Source organism: Podarcis bocagei, assembly GCF_964188305.1.
Source record: "Podarcis bocagei genome assembly, chromosome: 10".
NCBI lineage: Eukaryota > Metazoa > Chordata > Lepidosauria > Squamata > Lacertidae > Podarcis > Podarcis bocagei.
The window spans coordinates 38,622,345-38,637,283 of NC_138135.1; the positions used below are offsets into that span (position 1 = coordinate 38,622,345).

The window sequence follows — 14,939 nt, forward strand, 5'->3', positions numbered from 1 at the left end:
CTCAGAGACGCTTCCAGTGAGAACAGTGGGGAAGTATCTGAGGCGCCCGTGGGGAGACCCATGCCTCGCCGGAAACTGTCACGCCGTGAATCCAGGAGACGCGTTTCCGTCAAGGAGCTTCTTTGCTGGAAGCGCTTCCGCCGGCAGCCACTGTCAGACTCTACGAGTGACTAGAGCAGACATGTCTGAGGAGCTCTGTCACGCACAGAGGTTTGTGGAGCCGCACAAACTCTGAGGGAGTACGCTTTTACGCACAAGCAGCTAATCATCTCCTCACAGCAGTCTGACAGTCTCTGTACGCTGCCTGTGCAGGAGAAAGCATCATGAGCGACCCAGCCGGCACCGGAGGAGCAGGGGTTGGGACTGGTCCGAGCTTGGAAGACAGATACCGAGCGTTGGAGGTCCAACTGGCGCTGCAGACGGCGAGGCTGGAGGAGAGAAGGGCTCAGGATGCAGACAAGAAGGGGAGAGCCACTCAGTTCCCCAGAAAGGTACCAGGATTGGTGCAGAAGTTTGGGGGGGACCCCAAGGATTACCATGCCTTTAGGACAGAGATGCAATATGCACTTAATGTGCAGTTTGATGAATTCCCTGATGAGGAATCACGAGTTGCTTTCGTGATTGGGCATCTTGAGAGGGGGGCGAGGGACTGGGTTCGGCCCCTGATGGCAACGCACAATGACGTACTAAAGGACACGATGAAGTTCTTTCGTGCAATGGATATCATGTTTTCCTGCGATATTGAGGAAGGGGTGGTGCGCAGGCAGCTAATGGCTTGCAAGCAGGGAAGCCGATCTGTCCGTGAGTACTGGACTGAATTTACCATGCTGGTACACAGATTGGGTTGGGATTTATCGGCGGCACCCATTCAGATGTTATTTGAAGAAGGTCTTTCTTCGGCTGTAAAAGATGAACTGTCCCGGAGCCCCAGGGCGGTGTCTATGGATCAGCTGACCAAATCTGCGCTGACCATAGGAGCGCGCCAGGAGGCAAGAGCCTTGGAGAGGCGGGAAGGGAGAGGGGAACGTTGGAAGGAGTTCCGCATTCCAGACATTCCTGAGCCAGCTTTCCCGCCTGCAGAGCCGATGGAAATCGGAACAGCGCGCGCGCGCGCATTTTCAAAACCCAGTGAGGGGGTTAAGAAGGAGGGAAAGGGCGCCCGGAAATGCTACCTCTGCCAACAGCCAGGCCACTTTGCCAGAGTCTGCCCCCAGAGGAAGGAATGGCAAGGGATGGTGGGAGCTGTTGAGGGAGGAGAGCAGGGAGAAACAGAGCAGGTAAAAGCCAACGCCTGGTTGCCACAGTCGGGGCACTGCAGCCAGGCCAAAGAGCAGTGAAAGTGCCCGTGCCAGAAGCACCTCAACCTGCTCTAGTGATTGAAGTGTCGCTAGAGCTGCAAAATGGACACCCCCTAAAAATAAAGGCGCTGTTGGACTCAGGCAGCTCCTGCAATTTTATGAGCAAGGAGTTTGCTGCTGAACACCAGATACAGACTATCCCTTTAAGCAACCCCCTGCAGGTGACCACGATCGATGGCAGGGAGTTGTTGGGAGGAGGAGTCAGCTTGCAGACCGTCCCAATGATAATGAGGGTGGCAAGGCACACAGAACTGATAGCATTTAATGTGGCCACCTTGGGAGGCGCTCCCATTATTTTGGGGATGAGCTGGCTAGCGCTACATGATCCGCTGGTGGGCTGGCATCAAAGAGTGGTTTCCTTTGGTTCGGCACATTGCTTAGAACACTGCAAAGGGGAAAAGGGTTCAGCAGGGGCCCAAGCCACCCTAGCAGGGACTGAAGTAATGGAGAAGGTGAAGGTACCACCACAGTATGCAGATCTCAGCGACGTGTTCAGCGAGAAGGAAGCTGACCAACTACCCCCGCATAGACCCTTTGATTGCCAGATCAATTTACTCCCTGGAGCACAGCTTCCTGTGGGCAAGTTGTATGCCATGTCAGACAGAGAAATGCAGGAGTTGCGAGAGTTCATTGACAAGAACCTGAAGAGAGGTTTCATCAGAGAGTCCAAAGCAGCGGGAGGTAGCCCAGTGTTCTTTGTGGATAAAAAAAACACGAACAAGCCGAGACTTGTATGTGATTTTAGGCTGTTAAATGCAGTGACAGAACCAGTGGCTTTCCCTATGCCCAGGATTGATGATATTTTGACCAGGGTGCGGAAGGGAAAGATTTTTACAAAGCTGGATCTAAGGGGGGCGTACAACCTGATACGTATAAGGAAAGGGGATGAATGGAAAACCACCATGTTCACACCTTTGGGGGCATTTGAATATCTCGTTATGCCTTTTGGATTACAAGCAGGCTCAGCGTGTTTTCAAGCGTTTATGAACCACGTACTGGGTCCTTTGCTCTACAAGAATTGCGTCGCCTTCCTAGATGATGTGTTGGTGTATTCGGAGAATGAGGAGCAACATGTGAGAGACGTCAGAGAAGTGTTGAGCAGGCTGCGAGCCAACAGGCTGTGGGTGAAACTGGAGAAGTGTCAGTTTCATACCAAGGAGGTGGAATTCCTGGGGTACCTCCTGTCAGACAAGGGATTGGCCATGGATCCCGGCAAGGTTCAGGCAGTGCTGGAATGGAAAACACCCAAAACCAAGAAGGATGTGCAGAGGTTCCTAGGGTTTGGGAACTTTTATCGTAAGTTCATCCGAAACTTCGCCCACCTGACGGCGCCCATTACGGACTGTCTCAGCAGTAAAAAGAAGTTTGTTTGGACGGCGGAGGCGGGACGAGCGTTTGAGGAACTGAAAAGGGCCTTCGCCTCTGAAGAACAACTTCTGCATGTCGATTTACAAAAAAGGCTGAGGGTCGAAACAGACGCATCTGACAGAGCCATAGGGGCGGTGCTTCTTCTGCAGCCGGAGAAGGAGGAGTCAGAGTGGCGACCGTGTGCCTTCTTTTTGCGAAAGCTGAACAAATCCGAGAGGAACTACACGGTGTACGACCGGGAGCTTCTTGCTATTCATGAGGCTTTCCGGAGATGGAGGCACCTGCTAATTGGGGCACAACATAAGGTGCAAGTGTGCACGGACCATAAGAATCTAGAGTACTGGAGAACTGCGCGAGTGCTCAACCAACGGCAGTTGAGATGGGCCCAGGAGTTTTCCAAATTTAACTTTGAGATATGTTACGTGCCAGGCCCAGAGAACGTTAGGGCGGACGCTCTCTCACGCAAACCCGAATATTTGGAGGGGGAGGGGGCACCCGAAGAGACACATGTCATTCCAGAAGACCGCTGGGTGTGTGGGGCGGTATTGGTGGGGCAAAGGGAATTGGTAGAGGGAACAGTGCATGATGAATACGCCCAGGACAAACTCAGGGGTCTCAGGAGGGAGGGAGACAAACCCGGGGGTTTTGAGGAGAGAAACGGGGCGTTGTACTACAAGGGAGCGTTATATATACCTGAAGGGGAATTAAGGGAGAAGGTACTCAAGCAACTGCACGATAGCCCCACAGCAGGGCATTTTGGGCAACACAAAACCATGTGGCTGGTTACCAGGGAATTTTGGTGGCCCAAGGTCAGGGAAGATGTGCGGGAGTATGTGAGAGGGTGTGACCAATGCCAACGAGCCAAGGGGGAGAGGCGGGCACCGGCAGGTTTATTAGAACCACTACCCACACCTGAAAGACCATGGGAAACAGTGGCAATAGATTTCATGACTGATCTGCCGAGGTCTAGAGGGAAAACAGCCATCATGGTTGTGGTAGACCTGTTAACTAAAATGGCCCATTTCATAGCCTGCTCACATGCGGTCACAGCAGAAGAAACCGCTAAATTGTTTGTAGAAAATGTGTTTAGGTTGCATGGCGCCCCCTTGAGGGTGGTTTCAGACCGAGGGAAACAATTTACTTCCAGGTTCTGGAGGAAGCTCATGAGCTTACTGCATGTTGAAGTTAATTTCTCAACTGCCCGTCATCCAGAAACCAACGGGCAGGCGGAAAGAGCTAATGGTGTCCTCCAGCAGTATTTGAGGTGTTATGTGAATGACAGAGAAAATGATTGGGTGGAGAAGCTGGCGTTGGCAGAATTTGCCTACAACAATGCAGAGAACGTGTCCACGGGAATGAGCCCCTTTTTGGCTAATCACGGGTGCCATCCCCGAGCCTTCCCAGGGGGGGAAGGGGAGAACTGGAGCGTTCCAGCTGCAGAACAGTTCGTTGAAGAAATGGAAGCGATCCATCGCCAGCTCCAACTTAACTTAAACAGGGCTAAGGAGGAATATAAGAGGCAGGCAGACAAAAACAGAAGGGAAGGTGAAACCATTAGGGTGGGGGACCAGGTGTGGCTGTCAACCAAAGGGTTACCATTCAAAGGGGGTTGTAAGAAGTTAAGACCCAAAAGGCTGGGTCCATTTGAAGTCACGCAGCAGGTCAATCCAGTGGCTTTCAGACTCCGGTTACCGAACCACATGAAGCTGCACCCAGTTTTCCACAGGTCGTTGCTGTCACCGTATAAAGGAGACAGAGAAGGGAGGGTCACTAGGGGGCCAGCAATGGAGGAGAAGGAACACAGCTACCAGGTTGAGGAGATCCTCGATTCCAGGTGGAAGGGAGATCAAGTAGAGTATTTGGTAATGTGGGAAGGGGAACCGGAGTCGGAAAACACCTGGGTTAGGGCAGAGGATGTCAATGACGAAGTTTTAATAGAAACGTTTCATCAGAGGTTCCCACGTAAACCTCAGCCCGTAGCGAGGTTCCGGAGGAAATACTTTGCCACCACCGACGAAGAAGAGGAGTTGGAGGGGTTCACAGATTCCGAGGAGGAGGAGGATGCAGCGAGCCAGGACGGCGATCGATGGAGGGAATTGTTCGAGACGTCTGAAGATGAAGAAGATTCTTTTCGGGGTTTTTACCCTTCATCTCCCAGAGGAGAGGAAATGGGAGGGGGTGAGGGGGGCCCTGGAGGGGAGGTGGATGTCAGGGAACTGCCATCGGAGCATCAGGTGGTGGAGGGTCTCAGGGAGGAAGAAAGAGACTCAACAGCTGAGGCAGGAACCAGCAGGGGGAGGAGTGAATCTCTGAGGGAATGCGAGCAGGAGGGAGGGCTCAGAGACGCTTCCAGTGAGAACAGTGGGGAAGTATCTGAGGCGCCCGTGGGGAGACCCATGCCTCGCCGGAAACTGTCACGCCGTGAATCCAGGAGACGCGTTTCCGTCAAGGAGCTTCTTTGCTGGAAGCGCTTCCGCCGGCAGCCACTGTCAGACTCTACGAGTGACTAGAGCAGACATGTCTGAGGAGCTCTGTCACGCACAGAGGTTTGTGGAGCCGCAGAAACTCTGAGGGAGTACGCTTTTACGCACAAGCAGCTAATCATCTCCTCACAGCATGGAAACGCCGTTTACCTTCCCGCCGGAGCGGTACCTATTTATCTACTTGCACTTTGACGTGCTTTCGAACTGCTAGGTTGGCAGGAGCAGGGACCAAGCAACGGGAGCTCACCCCGTTGCGGGGATTCGAACCACCAACCTTCTGATCGGCAAGTCCTAGGCTCTGTGGTTTAACCCACAGCGCCACCCGTGTCCCTATTAGATGTTGTACTAGATGTTTAAAAGAGGTGATAAGAAAAACTAGAATGACACAGCAAAGGAAACAAATGCATGGAATGGAAAAATGCAAAAAATAAAATAAAAAATTCTATGGATCTAACTTAGTCATGTTTATTACTTTCAATGGGTCTATTCTGAATAACAATTAGTTGGACACCACACTTTATATTAAGACACTTAGCTAAAATAAATCCATGAATTGTGTCAGAATTAATGTTTTTTACACCAATTTTACTGGGAAAGAGTTCATAAATCAGTTATGAGTCCAAACCTGTAAACAACACTTAATGTCAGCCACTGGTTTTCCTTCTTGCAGGCCAAGCATAACAGCTTGCATTGTAATTTCGGCAAGTGTCTCAACATCATTGAATTCCTCCGCTTCCATTTGTACCTCACCAATCAGACTTGAGCACTCCTTCAATTCATTTTCTCAAATAAGCAGAAATGCACCTCCATCAGTACACACATTATTTTCCCAAACAGCAGCACATACAATTTTCAATTATCGTAATATTGACAAATGATAATGGAACATTTAATATGTTAATAATATAACATTTCAAGCATGCATATTAGCATCTATTGTTTTTTTACTTAAAGATATTGACAAACATGATCAAGATCCTGTGAGCATTGCATTGCCTTCACTGTAGTGATTTAGCGCAGATGTAGTGCTGCCTGATTTCCTAACCATGAATGTACTAAAAGGAAGGCCACATCTGCTTTTAGTAATGCAGCTTTATATACAGTGCTTGCAAGATGCAGCTGGAGTTGAGTGCTACCTAAGTAGGAAGAACCTTTTTGAACAATGTAATAATCACAGTAAAAGTGTTAGGGTGAGTAGGACAAAACATCTTGGTGAATTATGTTAAGGAATGCAGTTAATTCTCCATGAGTCAGCAGACGATTCATTCCGCAGAATGCAGCTGCAGGCATCCTGTGACTCTCTTATCTGTGTTACTGGGCAGATTTGGCAAGTAACTGTGTATAAAAGGGCTCAGGTTACAGCATGCTAAGTGGGTTGCGGTAGGAGATTGCAGAAATTGTTGAAGGTTGTCTGGTGGAACTGTAGATTCGAGTGAAGAATTTGTGAAGAGATTCTCTCTTCTGTGGTTAGCTGAACCACTTGACTGAGCTTCCACAGAGCATACACCCAACACCCCAACAAATTAACAGTAGTTTTAAGGTCAAATACTACCTTTCATAGTTTCAATGCCTCGTGCCTGTGCTGTCATCGCAGTCACTAATGCCAAACGACATCTCAGCCATATATGTATATTCATATGTTGTCGTGCTGTTACATTGTGAAGCAGATTGGAATCTTCAACATAAATTATATCACCATTTATCTAAAAGACATGGGAAAAATAAACTAACTGGGTGCATTGCTCAATTCTTCTGTTGTAGAATAATTTATCATTAATGTACAGAAAAATGTAAAGTAATCTAGTACATATATTGAGTTATTTATGAAAACAATTGTTCTGCTTCTAGTTAAATGGGTTACAATACACAATAGACATGTATTAATCTAAAAGGATCACATATGCTTTCCAGAGTTGGCTATAACTTTAAGGCACTTTTATTTTTTTAGCTCTGTGTGCCTTATCATCATAAACTTGTCAAGATATTTTGACACATACCTCTATTTTTCTCTCTGGTTTTTTAATTGAATCAAGTGATTTCTTGAAAATTGTTGCATCTTGAAGAAGTTTTATTGCCGAAAAGGCCAAAGCAGCACTGTGATAAGCAAACATATCATTAAACATTTAAGAAGTTTAAGTATTTCCTATTTTAAAGCAATCGTTCTGGTACCCACATCAGCTGCCATCAATTTAGTTTGTATTCATGGGGAAACATAGTATAAACCACAGGAGTTTTTAACAGAAATAGCTAACATTTTGCTGCTTTGTTGTTTGCCACCCTGGGTTCTTTAGGGGGAAGCCTGAGAGAAATTTAATAAAATAAATTTTTTAAAGTTGAATTCGATAGCATTTTGGTCACTGTTCACAATCAGTATATCAACAATTGGTTCATCATCACCAGATCCTGAGTGCTACTATAGATTAAGTGCAGGATCATTGCCCCTCAGGTCAGTTCCATGACCAACTGTTCTAGGGCATAGTCATATAGTGTACTTTTTTGTCATGACTGGAACGTATTCTGGAGATGTCTCCTGGCTCCTGGACCATGACAGTACCAACACCTAGGTCAGTAATGCTTTAACTCAATGTGACTGTGTGGCAGCATCTTGTTACCACCTGAATCCACCCCTTCTCTACCCAGCCATTAGCGAGGCACATGGATACCAAACTGCCCACTTATCAGCACAGATTATAACCAGCACAGTATGTGTGTGGGCCAATGGTCTCAACTTTTCTTGAAAGCAAGCATTTCCAGACCACTGTCCCATTTTGGATAAAGTCAGCTTTTCTTTAAAAAAAAAAAATGTTAACATAATGACACTGTTTTTCCACTAGAATTTTTTAAAAAAGAAGTGGAAATAACAAATGTGCTGCTGAAAACTGGATTATTTTTTTACCTGAATGCTGTTTGAAGTCTTTGCTGAGCAATAGCTGCAAGCTGAAGCTTAGCTTCAATGACAGTCTCCAATTCTGAAGCTGAACACTCATAAAGCAATGTGCCATATTTATTTTGTATGATTTCGAGAACTGAATTAATCCTTTCTTCAGCTTCTGCCAATAAAATCCCCTAAAATAATAGATCACCATTACTGAACAGTTTACAAAGAACTAATAAGAAGTTCGTGAAAAATCTTACTGCCTACTCTACATTGGAATCCACAATTTTGGAATGCTTCTGATACAACATTTAGGATATATATTTGAATCCTAGACATTCATTAAAATGCTTGAATATTATTAACAGTTGTACTGACTAGTTATACATTTGATTCTTTAAACACAATTGTCCTATACTTTGCACACATTTGTAGGCCACAGTAGCCAATGCTGACAGACAGGGAGTAAATAATTATTTCTTACTTTGTTTTTTATCTTTAGTAGGTTATAATTGAATACATATCACAAAAATGCATGAGATCTCTCATCAGATATTAAGTTCTAGTCACCAGCTCCCAGTCCATTGCCTGGGAGCCAGTTTTGGTTGTGGTTTTATATGGGACTTTGTCTTGAAGAAGTGGAATGAAATAAAAATATATTTCAGCCTTGATCTACATTAATTCAGAGTATACTGAAGATCTGCCAGCTGAGGGACTATAGCAGAGGTGAGGAACTGAATTTGACCAGAGGATGAGTGGTGTTGCTAAGTGTGTTCCTGATTCTTTCTCTGCAGCCCAAACTCATTGTTGGTTTGTTTTTTAATTTGGCACCTTTTCCTGTCACACTACAGAGTGACAGAAAAAGGAACCTAATTCTCAAAGTGCCAACATTCGGCTGCAAAAAATCAGGAGCACACTTAAGAGTGTGTTCCCAATTCTATCTTTGAAGACATGGCTTGAATTTCTTGCAAAGGGCCAACACCTCTCTGCCTAAAGCTCTAACATATACCCTTACCTCAGAACTAGCCCACATTTAGGGGTGCCAGGACGTGACTGGCAGGCAACTGACTAACCAGGCAGCTCCAAAGCTGCAGGAGAAGCCAGACCCAACACCCAGCACTCCTCCCAAGGGAAGCACCACCCAATACCAGTCCACATAACATGCACAGAAATCTTCTGCCATGCCCACCAACTGAGCAACTGGAGCACTGGCCAAAGTATGTGTAAATTTGCTCCTGAGCAGTGCAATTATGGATATATATGTTCACATTTAAAACAACACTGTTACCTTCAGCACAGCCATATTTAAGATATCTTTGTTTTTTTCAAGTTCCAAAATCATAAAACTTCTGTCTCGCTTTTCGGGTCCAGGCACAAAACCTTTGCAAAGAATAAAATACACTGTCAAATTTGAAGCAATTAAACAAAACAAAGTAGCACAGAAAGCAGCCGGGTGCTCACCTGTGAATTGTTCTTTTTGTGTTATCTCCTGTGCAACTCTAGAATGTATGGGCTATTATTAGTGCCATGTAATTTGCTGGTTGACTGTTGGTGACTTTCAAAAAAATAGGGAGAAGAGGACTGAAATCCGATGGATTATTTTAGGCGTTTCAAATCTAAAATGAGTTCCCCACCCACATCCCACATTTATTTGTGAAGCAGAAATACTATCAAATGGATATCACTCTGTTGAGTGTCTGATACTTGTTCTGAAGCATTAAAATACGTTTTGTCCAATTCCCTGGAAGGTGGGAGACTACTCCCTTTGGTATTGCAAAGAACTTGTTAATATAACCTCTGGAGATTTATGACCCTGAGGTAAATGGATCCAAGCCTATATTTTTTCTGAATTTAGTCATTGTTCTTCCTAGCAGAGGCAGGAGATGTCATCTAAATGTTATTCATTTTTAGGATGAACAGAGTCACACAGTTCACTCTTCTTCATGGAAGAATCAGAAATCACAACACTTGATAAGCTGGCCCAGGTTATTTTAAGTGGAGCTGAACACTTCTGATGGATTCTGATGCAGAAGACAGAAGAACTGGAGGGAAACTGCTTTTCCTCTTTGTTCTGGGTTGTGTTGGATGGGAAGGCAGTAGACCACTCTTAGAGGTGTTTTTTCTTAATTCCTATAGGTATGGGCCCATAATTCCTATAGGTATGGGCCCGTACATTCTGCCAGCATTACAGGAGATAACATGTAGAAGAATTCAAATAAAGTTGAAACTTTAATTATAAAAACTTTAAAATGGTAAAAATTATGACCAGCCAAAGATAAGCACATTTAGGTCCTTTTATAGACTTTAGCAGTACATGCACTTTTTAAACAAAGTATTTTCTAGTAAGAAGAAATATTATACTAAGCAAGGTAATAAAATCATTACACAGACATTATAAGCTTTATAAACCTTAAATGAGTGAAAATAAAATTCAGAGAGAGAGAGAGCGCACGCGTTGTTGTTTGCCAGTACCTTTCTGGAAAGCATCAGTGTTTCTGCCTGCCTTTCTTAAGATTTCACTGTCCATACAATACACTGTTCTTGTCACTTTTTCAGGAACACAGTTTAATGTTGTAGAGAGGCAAATAATAAGATGCATTTTGACTAACATTAAGTTATCCATGATTCTTGGTTCACATTCTTCAGCCCAGGCTGAATGTACAGGCCTGTTAAATACATCTTCTAATGCCTTTGAAATAAAAAGGAAATTTCATAAAAATATACGGACATGCTTCATTTTTTCTAAAACTTAATTTCATGGCAACCTTACTCAGAAGCAAAAATTAAACCTAACAAAGTCATACAAAAAATCAAATCAAAACTGCAACTACTACTGAACCAAACTACATTATCGTGACTCCCAGGTGTTGAAGTGCGAGTAGTGCTATAATGTACTATACAGATAGCAACGTTGTTAAATATGTAACTCACCTATGGGGACATAACTACGCACTAGTGACAAACTGAACGTCCACAATATTAAAGTGACATTTAGCCAGTTACTTGACAAATTCTAAACTTGGTATCTCCCTCTTGAATTATACTGAGGATTCTTAAGCTGCAACAATCTTATAATCAATCCTCTAACTGTAATTTGGTGTGGTATGCCTTCCAATTCAGAAGTTGTCAGTGGAAACTTGCAACATGTGGTGCAACATTGTGATGTACAAGGGGAAAGATGCAAACCCAGAAGCCTCTGTGATGCATGGAACCCACTGAGTCAAATGTAGAACCTCATAGTGATAGCAGCATGAAAAGTTGCACTCATGACCTACACAAAGTGACAGTACTCTCTAGCGTTTTGTGTAGCAATACAGAAGTCTCTGAAGTATCCTCTTAACCAACCAAGGTGGCAGTAAACTGGCAGGTAGCCTGAGTGTAAAGATGCCCAGAAAGAAGGCAGCACCCCTTCTCAGATTTCAAATCCAGCCTGACTGTGCCATTCTGCTACATTGTATATGATTCTAGGGTGCCCTCTCATTTAGCACTGGAAAGATTCAAGGTGCACAGGTATGTGAGAGTGGTGATGCCATTCCAAGGAGGGTTCACTCCCAGACAGCTTGGCCAGGATATATCCAACTCCCTGGGCTAAATAAGTTGTCTTCAATAGCTTAGGCTGCAATCCTAACCATGTCTACTCAAAGGTTAAGTCCCACTGAATTCAATGGGGCTTACTCCCAAGTAAGTGGAGGAGCTAGGATTGCAGATTTAGAGCATAAAAGATCTGCAGGATCAGGTCTATCTAAGACAGTGTTCTTTGTTCACTATGTCTTTGGGAAACCCACAAGCACAGCACCACTCTCCCAATCATGATCTCCAGCAACTGTTATTTAGAAGTACAGTGGTGCCCCGCAAGACGAATGCCTCGCAAGACAAAAAACTCGCTAGACGAAAGGGTTTTTCGGTTTTGCGTTGCTTCGCTAGACGAATTTCCCTATGGGCTTGCTTCGCAAGACGAAAACATCTTGCGCCTTTTTTTAAGCCGCTTGAAGAGGCGCAGTTGCGACAGACCGTGCTTCGCAAGACGAAAAACATTGCAAGACGAAAAGACTCACGGAACGAATTATTTTCGTCTTGCGAGGCACCATTGTATGTCAATTGATACTAGAGGCAATATAGCCATCACGACTAGAAGCTATACTACCTTGTGCTCCATGAATTTGCCTAGTCCCCCTTTATTGCTGGCCTTTAGACTTCAGTTAAACTTATTCATTCCCCAGGGACCCAATATTTTTGAGTGTTAGACTTCAATATTTATAACAGTTGTGCTTTAGATTTATTGTCTTCATAATATTTTGAAGTGTTTTGTAATGGTGCTTCGTCCTGACTGGGACAAAGAGTGGCACAGAAATTGAATAAATAAATACACCATCCAAGTTGGTGGCAATCACTACATCTTGTGTTAGAACATATTTTCCTTTCCATATAATATGCTGAAGGAACAAAGGAAAAAACTGAATGTGCACCAATTCAAGTTGAGTCTCAGTCCGGTGAATGAATCAGATACACAACCAACTTCTTACCTGTAGATTTGTATTTGTCAGGAGTGGTTGTGATGAATCAAAACTTGCAGAGACCTATATATATAAATATGAAGGCAACAGAGGGATCAAAGGGAACACAAAAAACACCGCAAAGGAAAAGCAGAAGGAAAAGCAGAAAATACTTTCTTTAAGTACAAGCTAGACATCTAACAAAAAGGGGAGAGCAGGGACGTGACGAGGACATTGCCCATCCCATTGGTTCCAGCATCCCACGATGTAAATTGGAGAGCTAACTAACTACTGAAAATCTAGGGGTTCTGTACTAATTCTAGTCAATGCATTCTAATGGATAAGGGGGGGGGGGTTGAGATGAGCAATTGCTGTAATTCCAATAAATCTATTGTTCTATTGTCTCTTCCTAGGGTTTCCTATTTTCCATTTTGTTTATTCTGCTTAATTAAAAGTTAAAGGACTATAATCCTAGTGAGCAATGACTAAACTGATTTGTCTTACTATTTGTCTGTGTGGCAACCATTCTTTAACAGGAGGTTTACTGGTAACTAGATTACAAGTGCTGATCTTTACAAGAAAGTATTAGGAGTTCAGGATGTCTCCCCCATGCCTTTCAGGACATGTTTGCGATAAGACTAGTATCAGGGTCAAGAAAGATCATAATAGGGATCTATTTCATATTAAGTTATGCCAAGCTTTACTCATTACATGATGTACAGTAATAAACCATAGAAAAAGTACAGACTGACACACGCCTATTCACAACTATGCTTAGCAATCACATCATTATTTCTTTTGTGTTAGCTCTCCAACTGATTGTCACTATGGCAGATCCCTGGTTAAGGTTAAATAACCCTTTCATCCAGGGTGTGAAACTATTTTTAAAAGCTGGAAGAATCAAAAGCAAGCGAGACCAAGCCCTCCCCTAGAAAGGGAATCCTGGCAAGTCCTTTCTAAAAGACCCTGCAAAGAACTCACAGTGAACCTTAAGAGTAAGGGAGAATGTATTTCCTGACATATTAGGCTATGTTATCAAGTTTTTAAAAATTTACCGGGAGTCTTGGAACAAGCTTATAGATTGCAGGTAGCTTCCAGGGGACTTTCTCTCCACGGTTGAGAATGCATAGTTCATTGAAGGCATCAGAGTAAAATCCTAAATCTGTAAGTACTTTGATCTTTTTAAAGAAAAGGTTAGTATTGCACTATATGTCCACAATAGTGACAACTCTACATACAAAGATTTATTCACAACCAAATCAGCTTTTGTGAGGGAAATGCTATAGCTTCCAGTGGGTTTACAGAGCCAGTAGTGCAATTCATTTTGTGAATTGCAGGGTTTGGGTCTTAAATTTGTTATTGATGATGCAGTTCTTTTTCAAAGTTGCATGTCTCCAGCTCTCAGAAGGAGATGATGCTAGCTCCTTAACTGCATCAAGCTGTCCCTTCCATGTGATCTTGGGATTCCTATGTTACTGGAGACGTATGGGAAGAAGTCACACCACTCAGGTAGCATAAAAAAGGAAAAGGCCATTTGGGGTTTTTTCCTGTTTGAGGATAAAAAGTTGTTTCATTTCACCAAAAAACAGCTCATTTCCTCCAATTACATAGTTATAAATTATTATTCTCCAATGAAATAAATTCAGCAGTAGATAATAATTTAGTAACCAATTCACATTAAGCAATCTTTGAAAAACTGAATGTGTTGCTTAACTGTTATATTGTTACATTACCTTGAGAATTCTTCCTTCAATACTTTTAGCTGCATTGCGACAAATTTCAGAAACCAAGTATTGATACAATGTGAATAGTGGCAAAATCTGCAAAGACACCAGAGAATTCTATTAATATTTATTCATAGTTCATAAAACTTAATTGTATATAGCCAAAGGCTTTTGTAAGAGCTTTCAATCCATACATTGTAGCTTAGCAGATTCATAGTTATTAATTTATAGATCTGATTGTCACTTTTTTTACCTTCTCTTCCATACAAAATTATGTACAGTCCAAAAACATAAATAGCAATGTTAAAATCTGATTTAAAAATTCAAAAACATCATTAATGAAATGGGGACAGTGGAGCCAGCAGAAAGTACATCCTGGGAGGTCCTGCATATGAGGGTTCCCTGCCCCCACCCCGGGCCAGTCAATAGCTTTTGTCTATGTGTGATTTTGCAGAAGTGTGCTGCCTCTGGAACAGAACCCTCATGTGAGATGCAATCATACTGTACTTCCAAGTAAACATTCATAGGATTAGGTATTCAACTAAACAAGCTTCATAACCTTATACACTGGCTTCATGCTCCTTGAGTAGTATAAAAGTGAAACTACAGACCACATTTATAACCCATTTCAACATTTA

At 43.5% G+C, this 14,939-nt stretch overlaps 1 protein-coding gene across 2 annotated transcripts in view; it reads right to left on the reverse strand.

The window, feature by feature from the left end:
* Positions 1-14,939, reverse strand: part of CFAP54 (cilia and flagella associated protein 54) — a 116,199-nt gene that overhangs the window by 24,533 nt on the left and 76,727 nt on the right. For both annotated transcript variants that reach the window (XM_081209623.1, XM_081209624.1), the window contains 9 exons: positions 14,311-14,397; positions 13,633-13,755; positions 12,608-12,661; positions 10,557-10,773; positions 9,373-9,464; positions 8,106-8,275; positions 7,207-7,303; positions 6,762-6,912; positions 5,835-5,992 (listed from right to left, as the gene is read on the reverse strand). In XM_081209623.1, the coding sequence (XP_081065749.1) occupies positions 5,835-5,992; positions 6,762-6,912; positions 7,207-7,303; positions 8,106-8,275; positions 9,373-9,464; positions 10,557-10,773; positions 12,608-12,661; positions 13,633-13,755; positions 14,311-14,397 (1,149 nt within the window). The remainder of the gene's footprint in view (positions 1-5,834; positions 5,993-6,761; positions 6,913-7,206; positions 7,304-8,105; positions 8,276-9,372; positions 9,465-10,556; positions 10,774-12,607; positions 12,662-13,632; positions 13,756-14,310; positions 14,398-14,939) is intronic.